Here is a 27,531-nt window from a genome sequence, read left to right on the forward strand (position 1 = left end):
GTCTTTGATGGTCAGAATTCTAGCTGATAGACGGGTGTTTAAATACTTATTTGCAGCTGTATCATACAAATAAATAGTTAAAAAATCATATATTGTTTTCTGGATTTTATTTTATTTTATTATGTCTCTCACAGTGGACATGCACCTACGATGACAATTTCAGACCCCTCCATGACCCCTCCATATGTATATATGTGTGTGTGTGTGTGTGTGTGTGTGTTCACTAACAAGTCTAAAACAAGACACCTGCTTAGCCTTTCAGCTGAAATTGCAATCAGCAGTGTTTGAAAGGCACAAGGCTGAAATCTATTCTGTTTTGAATGTGTGGTTCACAGTTTTGACAGCAGTGTGTTAGCATTTGAACAAAGTGCTGTAAATCCACAGTGTTGTGCAGGTTGTGGTTAAAGTCATGGGATAAGTGTGTAGAGTTTTGAAAACTGTGTTCAAGCAATGAAAAACGAACTAGAGTTTGGTCCACATGAACTGCTGCTGTGCAGACTGTAGTTAGAGTTTTGAACATGTGACTCCAGTTGTGCCCACTATCGTTTAGCAATCGAAAAAAACTGTAAGAGTTCACTGTGTGGGGTATAATGGAACAGCAGTTGAACTCCCTCTACGCAGGTCTTCCGCCCCAGCAGTTGGGGGTCTGAGAGTCTTGCGTAGGGCGCTGGATGTGGCAGCAACCATGGCGTTTTCCATGGGAACCCAATTACGTTGTCACGTCGACGTTACGTCGAACGTGAGCGACTGAAAGGGAACTTCTCGGTTACTGATGTAACCCTCGTTCCCTGAAGGAGGGAACGAGAGACCTAAGGTCCCGTCGCCACCGTTGCTGACCATCGCTGCATGGCCGTCACAAATCTCGGCTTCTCAGCGAAAAACTATGTGTGCGTGCGCCCGCTTCCTGTTTATACCCGCGCTGCTGGGCGGGGGCGCGTGACGTGATTCACGCACGCTAACGTTCATTGGCTCGTTCTGTAGACACTCGAAGTTGATAGGGCTCCCTGAAGTGATCCCAATTACCTCGTCATGTCGACGTTACGTCTCCCGCTCCCTCCTTCAGGGAACGAGGGTTACATGGATCTTCATGTGTAGCTTCAGGTCACTTTTGAAAGAGAAACTCTTTCCACATTGATCACACGTGTGCGGCTTCTCTCTGCTGTGGATCCTCTCATGTGTTTTCAGATGTGATGAGTGACTGAATCTCTTGTCACAGTGTGAACACTTGTAAGGTTTTTCTCCAGTGTGGATCCTCTCATGTGTTTTCAGATGTTCTGATCCACTGAATCTCTTGTCACAGTGTGAACACTTGTAAGGTTTTTCTCCAGTGTGGATCATCATGTGTTTCATAAGGTATGATGATTGACTGAAACTATTCCCGCATTGATTGCATTAATGTGGCTTCTCTCCTGTATGAACTCTCATGTGAATCTTAAGAGACTGTTTGTCTGAGAAACTCTTTCCACACTGATCACACGTGTGCGACGTCTCTCCAGTGTGGATCCTCTCATGTGATCTCAGATTTGATGACTGACTGAATCTCTTGTCACAGTGTGAACACTTGTAAGGTTTCTCTCCAGTGTGGATCCTCTCATGTGTTTTCAGATGTGCTGGCTGACTGAATCTCTTGTCACAGTGTGAACACTTGTAAGGTTTTTCTCCAGTGTGAATTCTCTGGTGCAGTTTTAAAAGGTCCGCTGTTTTAAAAGTCTTCTCACACTCAAAGCACATGTACTCTCTTATACCAGTGTGAGTTTTCTCATGTCTATGTAAATATTGCAGCAGTGAAAAACTCTTTCCACACACAGAACATGAATGTGGCTTCTCCTTCGTATGAACTGTCAGGTGTGTCTTCAGGGCTGATGACCTAAGAAATGTTTTGCCACACTGATCACATGCGAACGGCTTCTCTCCAGTGTGGATCATCATGTGAATATTAAGGGATGATAACTGACTGAAACTATTCCCGCATTGATCACATGTGAACGGCTTCTCTCCGGTGTGGATCCTCATGTGTTTCTTAAGGGATGATGGATGACTGAAACTATTCCCACATTGATTGCATACATGTGGCTTCTCTCCTGTATGAACTCTCATGTGAATCTCAAGATTATGTTTGGTTGTGAGACTCTTTCCACACTGAGTGCAGGTGAAAGATTTCTTGGCTCTTCTTTTCTTGAAAAATGTCTTTATAGTTTTTGAGTGACTCAAAGGTTTTTCTCCAGGTTTGACATGAGGTTCCTCTTTCACTTCACTCAGTTCTTCACTCTCCTCCTTCACTTCACTCAGTTCTTCACTCTCCTCCTTCACTTCACTCAGTTCTTCACTCTCCTCCTTCACTTCACTCAGTTCTTCACTCTCCTCCTTCACTTCACTCAGTACTTCACTCTTCTTGCTCTCTTCCATCGGGTCTGAAATGAAAGAAAAACTTTCAAATTGTCTAAATAATCAAAATAGTTCAAAGAGAGAAATATGGAGTGAATGAAGATTAAAATGATCCCAAATGTAACAGACAACTTCTATAAAATATTACACTAATTTATGTATTTTTATAAATTAATTATGTCCCTGAAATTTTCCCTGAATGAGGTACACTGATCTTCCTTTTATTATCTTTAAACCATTATAGGCACACATCCCATGTTTCTGTAGTGAGAACTATTAAATATGTTTGATCAATGACACAATTATCTAACATGATATGAACATTAAAATACACAATACTGCCATATTTTAACACCAACTTTTAGATCGATATTTAATTATGTTAAAAAAATACTAAAAGGTTTTAATTAAGGGCTGTTCACACTAAACTTCTTCTTCCATTGACTTCACATGCATGTGAAAGTGGGACACAAGAAACACAAGATCAAGTGAATTTCACTGCGAGAAACAAATGTTTGCAGTAAAGCAGAGTAGATTGAAAATTTGTATATTTTGGAATGATTATTTGTTATACATGTTTGTAAAAACACGCACAAAAAAAAAACTTCCTTTACTGACCATTTGTTAAAAAACAGAAACTTATGCAGCCATGTCATAGTTGAACTGTTTATCTAAATGTGATGAAGTGCTTGAATGTTTCTAACATGAATGTTCTTCAGCATCATGAATGAATGAAGAATAAACACCAACCTCTTTGTTCTTCAGGATCTTCAGTGTGTTTCATTCTGCAGGGTTCTGGATCACTCATGTTCTCTCTGTCCTCTTTAATAAACTCAGTCTTTGCAGATTTCAGCTCTTCCTGATGCTCTGATGCTCGTCTTCACTTGCAGCTGATGGGAATTTACAGCATTTATTGGAGAATTACAGTGGGAGGAGCTTCACTGATGATGTGACTGCAGTGGGAGGAGCTTCACTGATGATGAATTACAGTGTGAGGAGCTTCACTGATGATGAATTACAGTGTGAGGAGTTGATCTGACAAAATCAAAAATATGTAAGTTACTGAGTTTGTTTTTATGCTCATGGACATCAGAATATAATAATGCAAATTCTTCCAAATATAAATAATGGTAAGAAAAACAGTTGAAAGCATATAAACAGAAATAAACATAGGCTACTGTTAGATTGAATGAACACTGCCAAACCCAGCGCTGAGGGAGAAAGGGTATCTCTCAAGAGATTAGCATCTCAGAAGATATAGCAAGAATATGATAGGAGTAAGAGAGAGTTAACCAATAAGACAGTGTATACCTTACATCACATATGAATTCGATACATTGAATAATAAGGCCATATATATGGTCAGTTTCTGGCTATCCTACCACATGTACATTTGTAGCCTGGAGGACCCTTATACTGTGTTCATAATAGACAGAACAGGAGACAGTTCCTTCTTACAGAACATAGAAATCCCTCTGTTATTCGCTTTTGCTGAGACTACCATACTAGAATTTCATAAAGCTACATATAGTAGGCAACAAATCCCCTCAGTCTTCTGACACCAATGAAATGAGCTTTAAGTGTCAATTTACAGGAGATCGGAAGACATCAGCATATTAAATGAGGTGAAAACAGGAACTATTGTCATGAAATAAAGAGTGTTTTCAGCAGATCTGTTAATATTGATGAGCCTCAGACTATCAACACTCATTCAACAAGCCATTCAGGATCATCAGCAGATCATCTCACTTTATTCTGAGTGTTTGCTGTTAGAAACACATTATTTGAGTCAGGATACATGATAAAAGTCTGTAAAACTGCTCTACAGATCAATAATTACAGAAGCATAATATGTACATTTGAATCTAAATATAGTTCGATTTTATGACAATCACGAAGTACTTAAATCATTAAAATATTACTGTTAGAAACACATTATTTGAGTCAGGATATATGATAAAAGCCTGTAAAACTGCTATATTGAAAGATATCTCACAATATAACATAAATCATCAATAATAAAACAAAAGAATTAAATAACCTCTCGTTATGAACCTCTTCAGGCAAATAACTACAACACATACACGGGTTTCTTGTATACAAACAATACCGGATGCGCGCGCATCCAAGAGGCAAAACCGCTATCTGTTATGCAGAGTTCTGTGAAAGAACTTATCTCATATAGAAGCCCAGTGTATATAGCCTACACAAAAGGAATACTGCGGGCATATAAATCCTTAGATATAATTATGTGCTTTGTGGTCATGTTCAAGATATAAAGTTTTATGACACGAGATCAGAGTTTTGCATTTTAACATTACCAGATACTCAGGAAAAAGAAACAAGGATGCAAATAGATCCAAATAATTAAGTGCAGTTTACAGCACAACAGCTCCGTGTCATCTCTGCTTCTGCTACATATAGCCGAAAGATCTGCTTTCTGCCTCTTAGATGCGTGCGAAACCCGTCTATAATATGTGAATCTAAATATAGTTTGACTTTATAATAACTATTAATTGCAATAAAGTAATTCCATTAACATGTTACATATTCGTATGTACAGAAACTGACAATGATCATAAAACTCTAAAAAAAATAAAGAAAATGTAACATTTCCTGTGTCAAACTTAATTAATATGTAGGCTGATCTATATTCCCATGCATGGATAGATTTGATATTTCCCACGTCCATTACGGGGCAATATAAAGTGTCTACATTAATTTTAATAAGTAAATGTAATCTTCCAAAGATAAATGTCGACAATAATAAATGTAAACATGAAAAGGGCAACAGCAACACTTGAGATCGATTCCCCTCACAGATCTCAAACTTTAACCTGACATTCAGTAACAATTCTCACTCCAAACATCGAGACAATCACACAAACGAACACAACATCGCTCAGGGGCTCGTTCTTCGTACGTTGCTTATTACATCCGAGATCAAATGACACATCCAAGATGATTTCATCGTGCTAATCATAATCCGGCTAATTGAGTTCTTCGAACACACTTGCCGGATAGGATTAGTATCGCTGGATTGAGTTATCTGAGATAACTGCGCGTTCACGCGCTGGCTTAAAAGGGGATATGTATCGATAGTGGAAACATTGATCAGCAACGCTGCCATTGGCTGCTCAGCGTGGCCAAAGAGCGCGCACAGTTTTTCTCATATTATATCTATGTTTTTTCTCCTCAGCAGAGCAAGAACTAATAGTCGAAGTTTATTCGGAATTTTAATGTTTTAATCAAACCGCCAGGGAACACCTCAAAGTCTGCAAAAGCCAGGAGAGAGGGCTGGCAAAAAGTAGCAGACAATTTAAATCCGTTAGAAGTGGCCATGTTAGATGTTTTTATCACTTATTAGCCTATATTTTTGTATTTTAATAATTGCATAATTACTTTGTTCATTGTAATGTCAGAGTCACCACACTAGAATATGGGAACAAATAAAAGTGAAGTACAAAAATATTCTAATGGTAATTTTTAGTTATATTATAGTCTCTTTTATGAAAGGCACTGTTAAATAAATGGTTGTCTGTTTATAAAAGCAATCAAGAAAAAGGCTGAGAAAAAAAAAGATCTTAGTAGCCTACACTGTATTTTTGCTGCATTAAATTAAGGCCATATAGTCATTTCAGCTGTTAAATCTTGAGCAATGATGAATTGCTTTGACTTGTGGAAGTAAAAACTGATAAACTTATGTTAATGTAAAAATATGTATTGAAGAAGAGTTCAAAAAGAGTTATTGATCACATTTTTCCCAAGTGTAGTTCATTGTAATGACATTGTGTTTTCCTCTTTTGTGCACTTTTACATAATACACCAACACTTGTTAACTTAAGTGGACATTTTCTAACTTTCCAAAGGAAAGAAAGTATAAGACTTTGTAATGTCCATTTGTTTCCATTGCACTGGACAGTGAATAAACCCTCTCAGATAACTGTCATATGGAGGAACTAGCCTACCTGCAAGTGCATAAAGAACTTTACTTCATTTATACTTGTATGCTTTATGGCTGCAATATAAGTTGCAGGATTCCACATCTACAGAAAGGCCTACAGAAGAGTCTGCACAGACAGAGGAGACATAGGCCTACAGGTGGGCAGTGGATAGACAACTTTTCCTTTTTATTTGTTGCATGAGGCATGTGTCTAATATCACTTGTTGCAGGCACCACTGGCCTTTCTTTACAAAGAACAATTGAAATAAAACTCAAGGAACTAAGCATATTTGTCTTTTATTAAACATTTAATGAAAAGTGTTTTTTTTTTTTTTTTGGCAGTGTTGTGTAATATGGCACATGCAAATGCAACAATGTCCCAGGCCCTGTCAGGTGTGCAACCCTCAGACTTTTCAGACACTGAAATCTTCCCTTTAGTTAGCCAAAGTTCATTTCATTGTGTGCCCTTGTCCTGGCTAGAGCTGCATTGTAACTGGTTTGGGTCAGGGAATGGGGTCATAAAACACCTGTCTGCAGGCAGGAACATGTCATAATCACCTATGAAGAAATGCAGTTCTGTTAGGATCAGCATAAGTGTATGTAATACAGTGAGCTTGATATTTAATTGTGGAACTTTCCTTACCACTTTCAAATAATGTGCATAAATGTGAATCTCTGCAAATTCTTAAGTCATACACAGATCCTGACCATTTTGCTTTCACATTTGTGATATGGAAGATTTTAGTCAACTGCCTTTTTTTTATTTGATATAATATTATTAGGAATAATATCTGGAATATTAAGAATCACAATAGTAACTGGGCTGCACATTTACATTGTGAACCCCCTTTCTGTTCACATAATCCCCTTCATTGAGGCCTTGATGGCAGTCTAGCCTATAAGCCTGAGTGACATACTGTAATCAGCATGGTCATGATCGCATGATCTTCATAAAAAAATATTTAAATAGTCTAATAAATAGTAGGCTATAGTCTAATAAATAATAAAAAAAAAGCTGCTTAAAAAAACTGATTTACATTGGGTCTTCAGTGGCTTGGAAATGCCACAAAAAAAAAAAAAACTAAAACTGTTTTTTAAACCTAAAAGCGGCAGGTAAACTCCGAATGACACGACAAACAGCACTTTAATCAAGTTCTCCGCATCTCCAATAGTGTAAAGGAAAGAGCCACTCGCAATTAATCTTAGGGTACAGTTTGTGCTGTAGTGACTCCGACAAGTCGAAAATAAATGTGCGTTTCCAACAAATTAATAATGTAAACGACAATCTCACGAGTCACGAGGAAAAAAAATATCAGAAAGTGCACTATCGCGCTGCGCTGGACTTCCCGTATCATCTCCGTTTATGAGCCGCAGTCTAATCCTGTTTACATGAAATAAGCTGCTCCCGAGCAGGTTTAAGTTTGCGCACCTGTTGCTATGACAGCAAGTCCAGGATGAGCGTTGAAGAACCAAACAATCCAAGATCATGCCAAATCGTCAACAATCAAATCCAGCTAACTGAGTTAGCGACGTACGAAGAACGAGCCCCAGGTCTGAATAAACTCAACATATTCTCCTCATGCTCGCTGCTGCTGCACTAAATGTTTATTTCAGAAGGAAGACGCCAGAAAAGACGCACAAGTATCGCTGTGATCGATGAAAACAATACAGAAATGAGCCTGTCGCTTAATCAAACTGTATAAAGTGTGTGTGATGGTTGAGTAAATATGAGAAATACCGTGAACTGCTCTCCTCACCTCAGAAGACTCGTCGCTGAAACTCAATGAGCGAAGAGAGACGGCGCGAGCGAGTGGTGACGTCATCGTCCTCCAAAGCACGCGGCCGTGTCGTTCATGAACGATTCGTTCATTTTGAACGAATCTTTAATATGACTCGGGACTACCAGAGAGTAGGGTCTCAGAGAGTGGCTGCGTCCGAAACCGCATACTTCCCTACTATATAGTATGGAAAAAGCAGTAGGCGAGCGAATAAGTATGTCCGAATCCTTAGTATCCATAAAAGAGTAGGCGAGAATTACCAGAGTGACGTACTAATTATCGCGAGATTCGGGCGGACATATACTTATAGTGCGTCCGAATATTCCTACTTTCCTACTATATAGTAGGGGAAAACAGTACGTGAACGGAGTAGTATGTCCGAAACCTCAGTACTCATAAAAGAGTAGGCGAGAAGTTCCCGGATGGCTTACTGCTTCAACCCAGATTTTGAAGAGCTCGAAGATGAATACTTTTCTATCCCAGGAGGCCACGCGAGAGGATACGTCATTATCAAACATCGCAGAGATCAGCGACGCGGGTGCTTTCAAATGTGAGTAAACACGGGTCCTTGTGTTAAAATTGCATGTGTTGAACTACTGTAGAGTAAACTGTTGAATTGTTGAAGGTGTAAAGACGTTACACAGTGTAGTATAGTTGTGATTTTGCTGTAAAAACACGTTTTATTATGTATAACGTTAGCTAACAGGCGAGCTCCAGTAAGGACACGTAACGTAAGTTACGTCTCTAAAGTGGATTTACATAAACCATATACATCCTAAAGACACTTATTTTAAATGTCTATTTACTTCTGACAGGAAAATCTTCTGTAAGTATTGCAGAAGAGCACATCACAAAATGAAATAGACATCTGATCAGATGATGAATCATCACTCGAGTGATGAATGTGTGCTATTATGTAGAACAAATCTATAAAGTAACTAAACATAAGTTATCTATTTTATTTGTCCATTAGTACTGTTGATAAATTGAGGAACATTTATGTTGGATAAAAAGTTAAAACAAGCTCATAAATCACAGAGGTAATGTGAATCTTGCCTGGATGTTACAGGGTCAGATGAACAGATGTGTGTTTATCCGGTGGAGAGTGGCTCATGAAGCTGAATGCTGCCATCAAAGGCTTTGAGTAAGTATACCACAGAAATTAATAACAATAACTAATTATTGTAATTTCAAACAGAGCTATTACAGCACTTTTCTGATTCTTGGTTTCTGTGCATTAGCTGCAGATCTTCTGTGGTGGAGCAGGACCTGCAAGGGAAGATGATGGCGGCGTTTGTGAAAAAAAGTGGTTTTGTCTTCTAAATAATACTGAAATCATATGACATTGTGTGGTTAAAATGACTGCTTTTGTGTTATGTTTGTGCATTTTGTAGAATCTGAAATGTCAGCAGGCTGGTGTGAGTGCTGAGGATGAGGAGCCCAGAGCTGAATCCTGGAGATGGTGCCATGAGTCCCTCCATCACTCCACCTGCCCTTACGAGACCCTCCATCACTCCACCTGCCCTTACGAGACCAGCCCTTACGAGTCCCTCCATCACTCCACCTGCCCTTACGAGTCCCTCCATCACTCCACCTGCCCTTACGAGACCAGCCCTTACGAGTCCCTCCATCACTCCACCTGTCCTTATTGCCTCAGATTGTGAAGCACAACACAACACGCAACAACCTCAGCGCCTGTAGCCTACATACATGATTGTAGTTTGAATAAAGCTTTGTTTCATGTGTTGACTTGTATATGCATTTGTTTATTGTGTGATGGTGACTTTCATTCATTCTTTTACTAATTTATTAATATTTCTCATTGTTGTCAGTAAATACAATATAATTATTTAATTAATGCTTTATTTAATTGTTTGAATGCAAATGTAGATATGTTCACTATATACTTTTTACTACTATTTTCAGTAAAAAGTAATATAATTAAGTATTGGTCAGCATTTATCGTTGTTTTTATTGTATGTTTTGGGGTGGGATATCAATGCAATTCATTCTGGGGTAATATTAATTTTTAATATTAATGATACTTACATTTTTTTGAGTATAAAATCAAGTTTTCTCCAAAGGCAAATCTTTGCACAGCTGCCCTTTGTGCAGACATTAGAAACGCTGAGGAAATCCGTTCTAGGTAGGGCTGTCCAGTTACTGATGTTATGAGGTGTGTATATATATATATATATATATATATATATCATGGGTTTGCATACATAATATGAGATTTTTTACACAGGAAAAAATAACCTAGTACAAGGTTGAATAAATAATTCAATATAATACATTTAAAAATGCATTTAAAAAAATCTATATTTATAGGCCTAGGCCTAAGGGATGAAACGAGAGTTAAATTCAACAAGAAAAAGAGGAAAACATAAAGCAGTTAGCCACTTTTGCTTGTGGATAAAAATGTTTGGATATAAAATAAAGAAATAAACAACATTCAAGAGATGACCATTTTGGGATTTCGTAATAAAAATAAATAATATTGTAAGGATAAAACGGTGGGTCACATTAGTAGGGTTAAATATAAGAACTTTAATCAACCCTAAATGTATTCACAAAATAAATGGGCAGCAGTTTCTTCAAAATGAGCAAGGTTAATCAATATCAATATTTACAGATAGATGAATTAAACGTGTCGTTCAAATCTTTTAAGTTGTTGCGCGTGTGATAATGCGTCGTAGGTCACATGATAACGTCAACATGGCAGATGTCCGGTTCGCATTCATACTCAACGAGATTTGGCTATAAAGTACCTACTCTTTTAGCGCTCGTTAAGTAAGTACTCATTGAAAATAAGTACCTACTCATTGAGTACGCGGTTTCGGACGCAGCCAGTGATTCGTTCATTTTGTGTTGACCGCGCATGCGCATTACGCAACATATGGGTCAGTGACTCGTCTGTGTCTGACCAGAGCCCGTCTACGGAGAGCCTACCCACTCCCTATTAAGCCCTATTGTACCGAATTTTGGCTGTAGTTCCACCAGAGTTCCACTGGGGGCGATCGCCATGAGTGCAAAATGAATGGGAGTCAATGGGGCTAGACGGCTAAATGTGTCTCTTTCACCCGATTGCCGTTGAGAAATCTCAGATCTGATTGTAGATTTTGCAAGTTCAACATGGGTTTTAGGTCGAAAGTTGAATGAACGAGTACGTATGTCCTTTTGATTTCTTACAGGTTGAGTTGTTGTTGCCCATAACACGCTAGCATTCTGCTAATGACGTCAGCATTCTGACGTCATTGACATTTTGAAAGACTTTTTAAAGCAAATAAGTGACTCTAAAAAATCTAACACCCAGCAATGTGTAATTTCTTTGCATCTCCTTTCGAATACAACATTCAAATTACTAGACAAAAAATTATATCCTGAGAAAAGTGGATTTTGAGGGGTATACCGCCATAGACCTCCATTCATTCTGCACTCGTCCTGTGAGCGCCCTCATATGGAATCAGAGTGGAACTGCAACCAGTTCAGAAGCCGGAAGTGTAGTGAGAGTGAAACTTCTCGCCATATTAGACATTCTCTGGTCTGACTCTCTGATCTGTCTGCTGGGCCGGAAACAGAAACGATTAGTTCATCTTTCGAGGCTCGAGTTCGGGTTCGACCGGATCCGAGTCTTTCGTTCTTACTGTCACTCCCATAGAGGCTATGCTGTCAGTAAAAGAAATGATTAGTTCATCTCTCGAGTCTTCGGGTTTGAGTCTTTCGTTCTTTTGTCACGTGACTTGTCAATAACATACAAATATGGGAAATATTTTGACTATTCAAGTCTAACTTAATAAGTTCTAGTCAATTAGACTATTACTAATTTTGAATAAACTGTAATTTATATTTCTTTATTGAGTTGTTATATGATTATTATTTTTAATTTTTTTGTCCTTGTGTTATTAATGAATAAAAATCAGTTTAAAAAATTGAAATGAAGTGTTATGTATTTTGGATTCATGCCTATTTTTGAGTCATTCACTATGTATTTTAGTGTTATTTTAGTGATTTTTTTTAGTCACCCAAAGTTTGAAACCTACACTTGAATGTTGGCAAGTTTTATAAAAAGCAACATGAGCAAAAAGCTGAGAAAATCATATTTTTATCAAAGACTACATCTAGATCAGATTTAATGATGATCAAAACACAGTAGATCGAGTCCATCAACACCCTTCAGCCATAAAGCTTCACAGTCCTAGTGATCGCATTATGATATCGCTTGTTTCTGCTCTTCTTTGCCTGCGTTTTGATCTCATATCCTCACATTAGCTAGAACATTTGTATACTGTAACGTACACATGGCAAGGTAGCCTACTGTATATGCGTGTATTAGGCCGAATGTATTCGGAGCAAACCCCCCTGATGCTAAACCTTAATATATATATATATATATATATATATATATATATATATATATATATATTCATATTAAAAATGCTAAATGCTAAAAGTTATTAAATGTAATGCAGTAATGTTTTTGTTTAGAAGTTATGGCAGTTTATTTTGCATTTATATTAATACTAAATATTTGTGCTACTGTTTTTGTTAACACATACAATAGGTTTATAGAGAATAAAAAATATATATTTTCATAATTTTTCAGGAATTGCTTAAAACGCTTGTAAGTCTGAACCAGAATGTCAAGATATTTTATTATTTCGCATATTATGGTGAAAAGTAAAAAAAGTTCAAGGTAAAGTTAAAAAAGCACCATGTATAAGTCTAACAAACAAGTAGCCCTTCTAGATGATTTTATCCCTTGAGGTAGCCCTCGCACACAAAAAGGTTGGAGACCCCTGGCATAGTAACTATGTTTTATAATTACAAGTTTGTGTAATTTGGGGTTTCTGTGGCCAGTGACATTTCATTATTTGTATTTTATTTTCAATGTAATGGCATTGTACAATTTTTTTTTTTTTTTTTTTTTTTTGAAGGCAAGGCTGAGGCTTCATTAATAAACAACCCCAATTATCATCATTGGTTTTGAGATGTTACTTGCTTGTCTGATTGGCTACAGTATTGTGGCATACTAGTATCAGGAGATCCTGGCTATAGTGTCTGTAGCGCACGGCTAGAGGCGAATGGCCGGATGATGGGCCTATTTGGGAGAAAGTCCAGGGCTGTTTTTTTAGCCCCAGTCCGTCCCTGCATGATGGTAGCACTCCAGTGGGATACACATTAAAGCGACTCCGAGCAAAAAAGAGGTTAAAAGTAAAATTAAAGACTTCATAAACAACAAATGGCAAGAAGTATGGAACAGTGATAACAACAAGTAGGAAATGGAAGAAGTGGGAATAGAAAAGAAGATACAATTATTTCTCTCATTCGAATAGGGCACACTAGACTAAATCATTTGTTCAAAATAGGAAAACATAAAACGGGTAAATGTAATTATTGTGATCATGCAGAAACATTTGAACATGTTTTAATAAAATTTATAAAATATGTAAAAGAAAGGTTAGACCTTATGAAGGAAGTGAGAAAATTGGGTGTTGTATTAATATGGAGAGCCTATTGAAAATGCATGCAGAACAAGATAAAATATATTGTGGTTTAAAATAATATAAAATTTAAAATATATATCCTTTTTTCTTCACTCTATTGTTTATTTAAGTTGTTCATTTCTAAACGCTTATTAGTGCTTCACACTCCAGTCTAGTTGGTGGCGGTAATGCACCGAGAGTTGGTTTGCCATCCGCCATAAAAACTCCACTAGAAGAAGAAGAAGAATGCGTTCGCTACTTTCCCATTGGAAATAGTTGGCAACACTGTTTCCCTCATTGAGAGTTTCAGCGACGAGTCTTCTGAGGTGAGGAGAGCAGTTCACGGTATTTCTCATATTTACACAACCATCACACACACTTTATACAGTTTGATTAAGCGACAGGCTCATTTCTGTATTGTTTTCATCGATCACAGCGATACTTGTGCGTCTTTTCTGGCGTCTTCCTTCTGAAATAAACATTTAGTGCAGCAGCAGCGAGCATGAGGAGAATATGTTGAGTTCATTCAGACCTGAGCGATGTTGTGTTCGTTTGTGTGATTGTCTCGATGTTTGGAGTGAGAACTGTTACTGAATGTCAAGAGTTAAGGTTTGTGAGGGGAATTGATGGGAAACGATCTCAAGTGTTATACTGATAAGTTACTTTACGTTGAGCCTATAATGAGCAACGTCAGACATTTAAATCAACTCTTAAATGTTAATATTATAAATGAATAGCGCTTTACTCTTGGAACAATATTGCTTTGTGATTTCCTTTATTTTTAAACGTTTTATCATCATTGTCAGTTTCAGCGCACATAAATGTAATATTTTAATGATTTAAGTACTTCGTGATTGTCATAAAATCTAACTATATTTAGATTCAAATGTACATATTATGCTTCTGTAATTATTTATCAGTAGAGCAGTTGTACAGGCTTTTGTCATGTATCCTGACTCAAATAATGTGTTTCTAACAGCAAACACTCAGAATAAAGTGAGATGATCTGCTGATGGTCCTGAATGGCTTGTTGAATGAGTGTTGATAGTCTGAGGCTCATCAATATTAACAGATCTGCTGAAAACACTCTTTATTTCATGACAATAGTTCCTGTTTTCACCTCATTTATTATGCTGATGTCTTCAGATCTCCTGTAAATTGACACTTAAAACTCATTTCATCGGTGTCAGCAGACTGAGGGGATTTGTTGCCACTATACGTAGCTTTTTTTTTTAAACTCTTTTTTTTAAATTGGAAATAGCATGTATTAACGGATATACATCAACAATAGGGGTACAACTACAATAGTTAAAAGAGAAAAATAAATAAATAAAGGAAAGGAGAAAAAATAAATCCAATTTTATATATAGTCTATCTAACAGTCTATCTAACAGTAGCCTGTTTATTTCTGTTTATGCTTTTAACTGTTTTTCTTACCATTATTTATATTTGGAAGAATTTACATTATCATGTTCTGATGTCCATGAGCATAAAAACAAACTCAGTAACTTATATATTTTTGATTTTGGCAGATCAACTCCTCCCACTGTAATTCATCATCAGTGAAGCTCCTCCCACTACATTCACATCATCAGTGAAGCTCCGCCCACAGTAATTATCCAATAAATGCTGTAATTCCCATCAGCTACAAGTGAAGACGAGCATCAGAGCATCAGGAAGAGCTGAAATCTGCAAAGACTGAGTTTATTAAAGAGGACAGAGAGAACATGAGTGATCCAGAACCCTGCAGAATGAAACACACTGAAGATCCTGAAGAACAAAGAGGTTGGTGTTTATTCTTCATTCATTCATGATGCTGAAGAACATTCATGTTAGAAACATTCAAGCACTTCATCAGATTTAGATAAACAGTTCAACTATGAAACGGTACAGAATGTTCTGGGTTTTCTTCAACAAATGGTCAGTAAAGGGAGGTTTGAGACATTTTTATATTGATTGTCAAGTCAAGTCTATTTGTAAAGTGCTTTTCACAATACAGATTGTATCAAAGCAGCTTCACAGTATTAAATTAAAATAATACAACAAGGTTTGTTTCTAGTGGAAAAGGCTGATCAATAGTATTATTGATTGATTAAATTAAATTTGAGCAAGCCAAAGGCAACAGTGGCAAGGAACTGAAAAACTAACTCCATCAGGTGACCTAATGGAGAAAAAAACACCTTGGGAGAACCCAGGCTCAGTCGAGGGCCAGTTCTCCTCTGGCGTTTATGAACTAGAGAACGGATTTAACTGTAAGATTAAAAATATTATATGAATGCCTGACTGAAGAGATGCGTCTTTAATCTAGGAGAGCGAGTCTGAGCAACGGACAGTATCAGGAAGGCTATTCCAGAGTTTTGGAGCTAAATGTGAAAATGCTCTCCCTCCTTTGGTGGATCTGGATATCCTAGGTATGACCAAAAGCCTCGATTTTAGTGATCTTAAAGAGCGCGATGGATTATAGGGCGATAGAAGATCCGTTAAATAGACCGGAGCTAAGCCGTTTAGGGCTTTATAAGTCAGTAGCAATACCTTGTAATTAATACGGACTCTATAGGTAACCAATGTAGTGATGTTAAAATTGGTGTTATATGATCATATTTTCTTGACCTAGTAAGAACTCTAGCAGCTGCATTTTGGACTAACTGTAGCTTGTTTATTGAGAATGAAGGACAACCAGCTAATAAAGCATTAATCTAGTCTCGAGGTCATGAATGCATGAGCTAACTTTTCTGCATCAGAAACTGATAGCATGTTACGTAGCTTAGCAATGTTTCTAAGGTGGAAAAAGGCTGTTTTTGTAACATATGAAATATGATTTTCAAAAGACAGGTTGCAATCTAGTATAACACCCAGGTCTTTTACTGTAGAGGATAAAGTAACAGGACATCCTACTATGTTAAAGTTGTATTGTGAGAGGTTTTGTGGGCGGTTTTTTGAACCGATAAGTATTACCTCTGTCTTGTCTGGATTTAATAAAAGAAAATTAGGCGTCATCCAGTCTTTTATATCTTTAACACACTGTCAATTTGGATAATTTAGCGTTTTCATCCGGCCGTGATGAAATATATATTTGAGTGTCATCAGCATAACAATGGAAACTAATTCCATGTTTCCTTATAATATTTCCAAGTGGCAGCATATATATTGAGAATAACAGAGGGCCTAACACAGATCCCTGCGGCACTCCATAGTTTACTGGATTTATGATCGATTTTTCTCCATTCAAATAGACAAAATGGTAGCGGTCAGATAAGTATGATCTGAACCAGCTTAATGCTTGTCCTTGAACACCAGTATAATTTTGTAGTCGATCTAAGAGTATTGTGTGGTCTATAGTATCGAACGCAGCACTAAGATCAAGTAAAACTAATATTGAGATACAGCCTTGGTCAGAAGCTAAAAGTAAATCATTTGTGATTTTAACGAGCGCAGTTTCAGTGCTATGGTGCGGCCTGAATCCAGACTGAAACTTTTCATTGATGTCATTTTCTTGCAAGAAAGAGCCAAGTTGGGCGGACACAACTTTTTCTAATATTTTAGACATAAATGGAAGATTTGAAATGGGTCTATAATTTGCTAGATTATATGGGTCAAATTGTGGTTTCTTAATGAGTGGTTTTATAACAGCCAATTTAAATGTTCTTGGAACATGACCTAAAGATAAAGATGAGTTAATAATATTGAGGAGAGGCTCTTCCACTATAGGTAACACTTCTTTCAGTAGATTAGTTGGTATAGGATCTAATAAACATGTTGTTGTTTTAGATGAAGTGATACGTTTATTTAACTCTTTCTTAGGGATGTTCCGATCAGGTTTTTTTGCCCTCGAGTCCGAGTCCGAGTCATTTGATTTTGAGTATCTGCCGATACCGAGTCCCGATCCGATACTTCTATAATACATAAAAAAAAATAAAGAAGAGCGAAAAAACTGATCCAGGATGTTCCTTATTTTTTATTTAATTCACCTTTTTTTAACATTCAACAACTCTGTTAACAAACAGAGCACTTCTGTGAGGTAGCTTGAACAATCAAGTAATAAATAAATTCTTCACTTTTGGACTTAAGTGCAACAGTAAATATAAAAAAGTCTAATATATAAACAAATAGCACCTCAATTTAAAATACCCGGCAGGCATGTAAACAAATAAAAAATAAAAGTGCCACAGTGTTTGCAAAGCCAGTAATGTGCTTTTAGGAACTGCACTCCTAACCCCTGGTTCACACCGGATGCGGAAGCGTCGCGGAACGGAAAATCACGCGCGGTCCGGCGCCTGCCTGTTCACACCAGACGCGTATTCTCCGCGGCGGTCGACAAGCGCTTCGTTGTTGTTTATTCAGAGCTATTTTTTACATCATGGGTAAGTAAATAACCTCATAAAATGAATACACCATGTTTCTGTAACCAAGAAGTTTGTACACTTCTTTTATTAATCCGTTATCGAGACACACACGCAGCCAGAGAGAGAATATGGTAGACAGTTTTTTTCTTTGTTTGTTTTCATCTTTCTAGTCTGTTTAGATACACAAATATGATCGCATTTGTCACTCGCGGTATTTTAATTTGAAAATTGCTTTTATTTTGACAATTGACCGGATGTCTCGTGTTTCTTGGTGTGACTTCCTGCCGGAATGGACGCGAATCACTCGCGGCTCGCGCAAAAAATAGACCAGACGCCGAAACTGGCGCTCCACGGCGCGGGCCGGCCGCGGCATGCCGCGGCGCTCGGCGTCTGGTGTGAACGACACCATAGGTTAACATGGGCGCCGAAAGGAAGCGGCCTCCGTTCCGCGCCGCTTCGGCGTCGCTTCGGCGGCCGGTGTGAATGGGCCGTAACTCTTACATCGGTTTCACACTGCACTGTTAGCAGAGCGTGCAGCGCGTATTTTTTTCGCCGCCCATGTTAACAGTTTAAACTAGTCTTTACAGCATTCATACCGCGCGCAGAGGTGGCGCGGCGGTGCGTATAGCAGAGCAGAGCAGCAGTGCCGCGATCGTTTCGGCGCCGAGTCTAATTTTGCTGCGCCGCTTTTGCTGAATTAAAGTGACAATACATTGATCATGGCCAAAATACACCGCAGTTTTATCCCAAAAGTGCATTGATGATATCTGTTGTGTTTTAAACAGTCAATCAAATGACCAACAGCAATGTAAAAAAAAAAAAAAAAAAGTCCAAAAACAAACTTGTTGCCATAACAATAAAAACAAAGATGAACTTAAAGTTATATAAATGAAATTATTAATAAAATAAGCTTCTTGACAAGTCTTTTCTCTTAAATGGATTTGAAAACGAAAAAAAGCAATGCCAACTTATCCATTATAGAGTGTCTGTACACAACCCGCGGTTCAGCCGCGCGTGACAAACACTGCCAGTGTGAAAGCAAAACGCGCGTGTCCTGCTCCTGCTCACCATTCGCACTGCTCCTGGGCTGCTTACGCGCGTGCAGTGTGAAACCGGCGTAACTCTGTGCCACCGCATAACTATAGATGTGTTAAAAAAATAATGAGAATATATATACATATATATCCGAGTCCTGATCGGGAGGTAACGTCCGATTCCGATCGAGTCTGAAAACACGTGATCGGGCCCGATTTCCGATCACGTGATCAGATCGGGACATCCCTACTCTTTTTGTTCTATAGTTGTAAAGCACTGTAATTGTTCTTGTGGGGTGATAATTGAGGCAGAATTATAAGGCGCAATTGAAGATTGAACGTTTACAATTGTGGTTCTGATGCTTTCTATTTTCTCAGTGAAGAAGTTCATGAAATCATTACCACTAAACTGTAACGGGATATTTTGTTCAGGTGACGTCTGTTTATTTGTTAGTCTAGCCATGGTGTTAAATAAAAACCTTGGATTGTTGTGGTTATTTTCTATTAGTTTGCGGAGGTGCTCAGCCCTGGCTGCTTTTAGGGCCTTTTTATAACGTGACATACTGTCTTTCCACGCGGTTCTAAAGACCTCTAATAATTCGTTACATTTATATAGCGCTTTTTCTGAGACCTCAAAGCGCTTTACATAGATGGGGGAATCTCCTCAACCACCACCAATGTGCAGCATCCACTTGGATGATGCGACGGCAGCCATATTGCGCCAGAACGCCCACCACACACCAGCTTACTGGTGGAGAGGAGACAGTGATGAAGCCAATCAGTATATGGGGATGATTAGGAGGCCATGATGGACAGAGGCCAAGGGGCAAATTTGGCCAGGATACCGGGGTTACACCCCTACTCTTTTTCAAAGGACATCCTGGGATTTTTAATGACCACAGAGAGTCAGGACCTCGGTTTAACGTCTCATCCGAAGGACGGTGCTCTTTTTGGCAGTATAGTGTCCCCGTCACTATACTGGGGCATTAAGACCCACACAGACCACAGGGTGAGCACCCCCTGCTGGCCTCACTAACACCTCTTCCAGCAGCAACCTAGTTTTCTCAGGAGGTCTCCCATCCAGGTACTAACCAGGCTCAGCCCTGCTTAGCTTCAGTGGGCAACCAGTCTTGGGCTACAGGGTGATATGGCTGCTGGCTAAATGAGTGTGTTTCCATTTACGCTCTAAATTACAGGTTTCTCTCTTTAAAACATGCGTAGTATTGTTGTACCATGGTGCTTTAATTTTCTCTCTGACCTTTTTTAATTTAATGGGTGCAACAATATCCAGTAGCCAAGGCTAGAGATAATAGGGATTTCTTTCTTACATCTGAGAGCGTAACATTTAGTACAAGTACTTCAAACGAATTAAACTTGTCACCTGTTTTCTGAGTAACATTAAGAATATCTCTGTAGATTGTTGCAACACCGCCGCCACGAGCAATCAGACGGGGCTCATGCTTATAACAGTATCCTGGTGGAGTAGACTCATTAAGACCGAAATAATCATTAGGTTTAAGCCAGGTTTCAGTAAGGCAAAGTACATCGATGCTATAATCTGTGACTATTTCATTTACAATAACTGCCTTAGGTGTGAGTGATCTAATGTTTAGAAGACCTAGCTTTAGAAATTGGTTTTTGTTTACTAATAGCGAGATTTTCTGTTTTAATAACAATTCGATTTTTCCTAGATCCTGCTGTAGATTTATTATTTGATCTCACTAAACGAGGAATAGACACAGTTTCTATGCAATGTTCTACACTAGTATTTATATCAGTTAAATTGGTGCAGCAGAGACTGTAATTTGGACTTTTGGTTACTAGTCAAACGGTATTTAACATCTTGGAGATGTTATCCGACAGAAGATCTGCTCTGATTCTGCTTGGGTGTAAGCCTTCAGCGTGGAAGAGCCTAGGACGCTCCAAAAACAGATTCCAATTATTTACAAAGAGCAGTTTCTGCTCATTGGACCATGACATTAACCATTCATTTAGCGCGAATAATCTACTGAACTTTTCATGCCCTTGTCAGTACGTGGGAAGCGGTCCAGACACAATGTCCGTTGTTTCAGGCGATGTGCTGCGTACCGTCTCGATCAGGCTCCTGAAGTCTTTCTTCAGAACCTCCGTCTGCAGCAGCCTGATATCGTTCACTCCAGAATTTTAGTCATTTTCAATTTAGTTTACTAAATTATAATTTTTTTAGGAATAATCAGTAAACACTAAGTTACTGATGAAGTTGTATTTGTCAAATATCATACAATTTATTCATAATTATAGAGGTTCTTCTTCTTATAATAACTTTGGTAACAGGGTTGATGAATGTGATTAACGTAGTCAAAACCATTCAGATTGCTCCTAAAAAAGACAACATGCGCTTTTCGGCAATATACGGCTTCATTGCGGTTATTGTCATGCTTTCCGTCAGTAAATGACAGCTGCTTTCTGGCAGAGCGGGAAGGAAGGATTTGCACAGAGAGATACAAAGCGCGACCGGTTTGAGTGTTTCTGATTGCATAAAATAATAAAAGAAACAAACAAGTTCATGGTGAATGAAATGGTAATAAATGAAATGAAATTTAATATTTTTTTCTTTCCTATCAGACCCGATGGAAGAGAGCGAGGAGAGTGAAGAACTGAGTGAAGTGAAGGAGGAGAGTGAAGAACTGAGTGAAGTGAAGGAGGAGAGTGAAGAACTGAGTGAAGTGAAGGAGGAGAGTGAAGAACTGAGTGAAGTGAAGGAGGAGAGTGAAGAACTGAGTGAAGTGAAGGAGGAGAGTGAAGAACTGAGGGAAGTGAAGGAGGAGAGTGAAGAACTGAGGGAAGTGAAGGAGGAGAGTGAAGAACTGAGTGAAGTGAAGGAGGAGAGTGAAGAACTGAGTGAAGTGAAGGAGGAGAGTGAAGAACTGAGAGAAGTGAAGGAGGAGAGTGAAGAACTGAGTGAAGAACTGAGTGAAGTGAAGCAGGAGAGTGAAGAACTGAGTGAAGTGAAGGAGGAGAGTGAAGAACTGAGTGAAGTGAAGCAGGAGAGTGAAGAACTGAGTGAAGTGAAGGAGGAGAGTGAAGAACTGAGAGAAGTGAAGGAGGAGAGTGAAGAACTGAGTGAAGAACTGAGTGAAGTGAAGCAGGAGAGTGAAGAACTGAGTGAAGTGAAGGAGGAGAGTGAAGAACTGAGTGAAGTGAAGGAGGAGAGTGAAAAACTGAGTGAAGTGAAGGAGGAGAGTGAAGAACTGAGTGAAGTGAAGGAGGAGAGTGAAGAACTGAGTGAAGTGAAGGAGGAGAGTGAAAAACTGAGTGAAGTGAAGGAGGAGAGTGAAGAACGGAGTGAAGTGAAGGAGGAACATCATGTCCAACCTGGAGGAAAATCTTGGAGTCGCTCAAAGACAAAGAGTTTCACAACCAAACAAAGTCTTGCACATCACATGAGGATCCACACCGGAGAGAAGCCGTTCTCTTGTGATCAATGTAGCAGAACATTTCTTGGGTCATCAGCCCTTAATGTTCACATGAGGATTCACACTGGAGAAAAACCTTACAAGTGTTCACACTGTGACAAGAGATTCAATCAGTCAGCAAATCTGAAAACACATGAGAGAATTCACACTGGAGAAAAACCTTACAAGTGTTCACACTGTGACAAGAGATTCAATCAGTCAGCAAATCTGAAAACACATGAGAGGAACCACACTGGAGAGAAACCACATGTATGCCATCAATGTGGAAACAATTTCACATTTAAACATACTCTTGATGTTCACATGAGGATCCACACCGGAGAGAAGCCGTTCTCATGTGATCAATGTGGCAAAACATTTCTTATGTCATCACACCTGAAGACACACCTGACAGTTCATATGAAGGAGAAGCCGCATTCATGTTCTGTGTGTGGAAAGAGTTTTTCACTGCTGCTGTATTTACATAGACATGAGAAAATTCACACTGGTGTGAGAGAGTACATGTGCTTTGAGTGTGAGAAGACTTTTACTACAACAAACAATTTAAAACGGCACCAGAGAATTCACACTGGAGAAAAACCTTACAAGTGTTCACACTGTGACAAGAGATTCAATCAGTCAGCACATCTGAAAACACATGAGAAGATCCACACTGGAGAGAAGCCGTACACGTGTGATCAGTGTGGGAAGAGTTTCTCTTTTGAAAGTGACCTGAAGCTACACATGAAGATCCACACTGGAGAAACCACATCACCTCAGTCTGAGATCACAGTAGCTCATCTTTATGTGCTGAGAAACATGTTTTTTCTAAGTTAGTTTCCCAACAGCCACGATGAGCGACAGGACATTTTCACATTAACACGAATGTTCGGCACCAAATTCACATGAGGTTTGTCTGTTCAGACCAATACAAAAAATGTCAGTAAATGCAGAATCAATCTCTGACAGTAGGTGGCGCTCATGGAAAAACGAAAAAAAAAAACCAATAGCGCTGCGCAACTTTCTGGCCGTTTCTCAATATGCTTTCTTGTCTGTACTTGTGTTCTTGTGGACTTGTGAAACGTCATCAGTCGCTGCCCAAGTACTGTCCCAATACACAAGTTTGCATTTTGGCAAGAACGGTTAAAAGTCCCGAAAGTGTTCTTGACACGCCCATTTTACAGAGGATGCATCGGTTGGTAACTTGTGTGAACTAGGGCTGGGATGTTATGGATTTTTTTTCTTACCGCGGTTGAAAAGCAAGAAATTCCCGCGGTATTGCGGTAAACCGCTTTAAACGTCAAGCACCCTCCCCACCCTCCCCCAGTTTTTTTTTTTTTCTGCGACGTCGCGGCTGGAACAACAAAGTGTGGCAATGATAATCTCAGGTACTGTTTGTGTGCTTTATTTAATGTTAAAAGAATATCGTTTAGTGCTCCAGCTTTGTAGCTGTAAAAGCAAAAATGGATAATTCACCTCAGATCTTGAGATTAAACAAATGGAAACAAGAACGTTCAAACTGTGGACATACAAGTGTATTCTTTGACAAAGATTGTTTTAGTAACTCAGTAGCCTATGTATTTTTAATAATGTTTAAATGTTGTAATATTTGTGAATTTGGTTATGTTAGCCTACTTATCCATTTTCTTGCAAGTGCCGTCAAGATTACTCTCTGGTGCTGTGCACTTGCCGCGACTCCGCGAGGGTTGACAAACGAAGCGGAGAGATGCTTCTGAAAGCTTCTGAAACGCGCCGCGTTGTGGCTGGTGTAAACACAAGCATTGACGGTACAGATCCACTTGTCCCTGCGACACTTCTGTCACGCTGCACTCCACTTTATTCCTATGGGTGACGCCAAGCGACTTTGACGCGCCTGCAAAGCATTCCGGGAAGGCAGTACTTCATTTGGAAAAATGCTGCGCGTCAAAAAGCTGGCCAATGCCCATCTTTATGCAAATGAATTCCATTGAACGCGACGCGACTATAGAGTAGTAGAGCATATGGAGACGGGGGGAAGTCTCTTGCAGGTCCTCTGTTCTAATATGCAACATTTCCCGCTCGGTCAAAACCACACCTATAGCGGTAAACACCCATCAATGTACAAATGTGGGGACGCGTCGCAGAGTGTAAATAAGGGGTTATAGTCAATAGCCTACGAATGGAATGTTATTATGGGTCATGGAACATTGCGCTCCCCAACTTGTGAAAGGTCGGATTTGTTCCATCTTTTGATACTAAGTTTTGTTTATAAAACCTTGAATCCATGTAAGACACAATCCATGTCATTAGAATCAATGAATCCATGTCATTAGACACAATGTGAACACATGTGAAGGCCAGAGTTTTTTATTTTTTTGCGGTGATGACGGTGACCAGCTCAGACCGCGGTAGGCGTCACGTGACCGCGGTATTGCGGTAATGCGGTAACCGTCCCAGCCCTAGTGTGAACTTGACGGAAGAAATATCCCAGCATTCATTTCGGCATTCGAGGAAAGAGAGGCAGGTTAATACAGCAAGTCGTTTTTCATCACTAAATTCACTTCTGAGAACATTTCATGCGAGAAATCAACTGTGTAGATTTCAAATATTGGCATTTTCACAAAAATTTATGGCGAATCGAAAATGTGCTCAAATGTTTTCGGAAGTGAGAATCTCCATAAGCGTTGCTTTATTGTTATGAATATACATTACATTGTAGTGTACAGTAGAGTAATCCCTTGAGCTGAGGGTAGGCTTGGGCGATAAAGCCTGGCTGTTAGCGTCAATAATTCTTGTTATGTTTGAGTACTGCAGACGGCGTCTGTGCGGGGGTATTATTGCGCAATACCAGCAAGAACACATCGTCTCAAACTGTCAGCAGCGTTCTGTGTGCTCGTCACCTTGTGAGTTCATTCTTCCAAGAACAACTAGCAAGAGCATTCTCCCCAAGAACACAAGTCCGTTCTTTGCATTCTTGGTTTTGAGAAACAAGGTCTGTTTCTGACTCCCGCTTGGCATACTTGCTACACACTGCAATTTTTGGCATTTCTATAAGATTATAAATCACACTGTACGATATGTATCTAACAAACTTGGTATGACATTTTGGACGTAATATGGACGTAATGACATAATGGACATAAATGTAGACTGTACAGTGATTACTGTACTGTCCAAAATCCTACAATGTGTACCGGTCAAGAAAGAACATTAAACAGTATTTTCATGTCTTCAAACAGCCTTTTGTATTGTTGTATTTGTTATGGGGCAGGTCACTCATGCGCGTTGAATTTGTTTTGCAGTACCCGTGACCTTAGCGTTGCAAGCGCCAACACACTACTGTTTGAGCTACAGGAGAAGATAACTGACTAGAAGATAACTACGCATAAGCCACCAAAATTCATCAACTTACCATTTAGAAATGTCCTGTTGCATTCTACAGATGGTCACTTCTTGAGTCTATCCATCTTTCTCTGACTCTGGTTTGAAAAGGCGAAAAGTTTTTGAAATGTTTAGTGTCTCTGTGTGAGGTAATGAAGAAAGCTGCGCACCCTGTGCCTGAGTAGGGCTGTCACGATAACCGCGATATTGTAGTACCGAGCTACTGACAAGCCAACCGCAGCAACCGCGATATTTGCACGTTTTCTTTTTTATAAATGTGCCTGTATATATTCATATTAAAAATGCTTTTATGTATAGTCATGTATAAATGAAGTTATTAAATGTAATGCAGTAATGTTTTTGTTTAGAAGTTATGGCAGTTTATTTTGCATTTATATTAATACTAAATATTTGTGCTACTGTTTTTGATAACACATACAATAGGCTTATAGAGAATACAAAATAGATATTTTCATAATTTTCAGGAATTGCTTAAAGCGCTTGTAAGTCTGAACCAGAATGTCAAGATATTTTATTATTTCGCATATTATGGTGAAAAGTAAAAAAAAAAAGAAGGTAAAGGTAAAGTTAAAAAAGCACCATGTATAATAAATATTTTTGAGTCTAACAAACAAGTAGCCCTTCTAGATTATTTTATCCCTTGAGGTAGCCCTCGCACACAAAAAGGTTGGAGACCCCTGGCATAGTAACTATATGGCCTGGTTTCACAGACAGGGTTTAGATTAAGCCAGGATTAGGCCTTAGTTCAATTAATATATTTAAGTAGTTTTAATAAACGTTCCTTAGAAAAAACATTACTGGTGTGCATCTTAAGACAAAACCATGGCATTGACGTGTTTTAGATATGCCAGTGCAAGTTAATTTCAGATAAAACAAGCATTTTAGTCTGGGACTAGGCCTAAGCCTTGTCTGTGAAACTGGGGGTATGTTTTATAATTACAAGTTTGTGTAATTTGGGGTTTCTGTGGCCAGTGACATTTCATTATTTGTATTTTATGTTCAATGTAATGGCATTTTACTTTTTTTTTTTTTTTTTGAATGAATGAATGAATGAAGGCTGAGGCTTCATTAATAAACACAACCCCACTTATCATCATTGGTTTTGAGATGTTACTTGCTTGTCTGGTAGGCTACAGTATTGTGGCATAGTATCAGGACATCCTGGCTATAGTGTCTGTAGCGCACGGCTAGAGGCGAATGGCCGGATGATGGGCCTATTTGGGAGAAAGTCCAGGGCTGTTTTTTAGCCCCAGTCCGTCCCTGCATGATGGTAGCACTCCAGTGGGATAAAGCGACTCTGAGCAAAAAAGAGGTTAAAAGTAAAATTAAAGACTTCATAAACGACAAATAGCAAGAAGTATGGAACAGTGATAACAACAAGTAGGAAATGGAAGAAGTGTTTTTAGGAATAGAAAAGAAGATACAATTATCTCTCACATTCGAATAGGGCACACTAGACTAAATCATTTGTTCAAAATAGGAAAACATAAAACGGGTAAATGTAATTATTGTGATCATGCAGAAACAATTGAACATGTTTTAATAAAATGTATAAAGTATGTAAAAGAAAGGTTAGACCTTATTAAGGAAGTGAGAAAATTGGGTGTTGTATTAATATGGAGAGCCTATTGAAAATGCATGCAGAACAAGATAAAATATATAGTGGTTTAAAATAAAATATAATTTAAAATATACATCATTTTTTCTTCACTCTATTGTTTAAGTTGTTCATTTCTAAACGCTTATT

At 38.6% G+C, this 27,531-nt stretch overlaps 3 protein-coding genes across 4 annotated transcripts in view; 2 read left to right on the top strand and 1 right to left on the bottom strand.

The window, feature by feature from the left end:
- LOC311302232 (uncharacterized protein) overlaps positions 1 to 27,531 on the top strand; it is a 340,899-nt gene that overhangs the window by 87,789 nt on the left and 225,579 nt on the right. The window lies entirely within an intron of this gene.
- On the bottom strand, positions 1,098 to 8,147 carry LOC311299384 (uncharacterized protein; the record flags this gene model as incomplete). Its single annotated transcript, XM_084422904.1, has 4 exons — positions 8,086 to 8,147; positions 3,136 to 3,420; positions 1,719 to 2,411; positions 1,098 to 1,105 (listed from the first exon to the last, which is right to left on the bottom strand). Exons 2-4 carry the CDS (start codon positions 3,191 to 3,193, stop codon positions 1,098 to 1,100), a joined length of 759 nt encoding a protein of 252 aa, XP_084279030.1. The 5' UTR covers positions 3,194 to 3,420; positions 8,086 to 8,147.
- Positions 13,739 to 26,880, top strand: LOC311302039 (uncharacterized protein). 2 transcript variants are annotated; one of them, XM_084427585.1, is made up of 3 exons: positions 13,739 to 13,937; positions 15,125 to 15,377; positions 21,574 to 26,880. In XM_084427585.1, exons 2-3 carry the CDS (start codon positions 15,320 to 15,322, stop codon positions 23,238 to 23,240), a joined length of 1,725 nt encoding a protein of 574 aa, XP_084283711.1. In that variant the 5' UTR covers positions 13,739 to 13,937; positions 15,125 to 15,319; the 3' UTR covers positions 23,241 to 26,880. The 2 variants fall into 2 exon arrangements, with proteins under 2 accessions (XP_084283711.1, XP_084283710.1); XM_084427584.1 differs by having other exon boundaries at positions 13,739 to 13,918.

This window comes from Rutilus rutilus, assembly GCF_951802725.1.
Source record: "Rutilus rutilus genome assembly, chromosome: 1".
NCBI classification, from domain to species: domain Eukaryota; kingdom Metazoa; phylum Chordata; class Actinopteri; order Cypriniformes; family Leuciscidae; genus Rutilus; species Rutilus rutilus.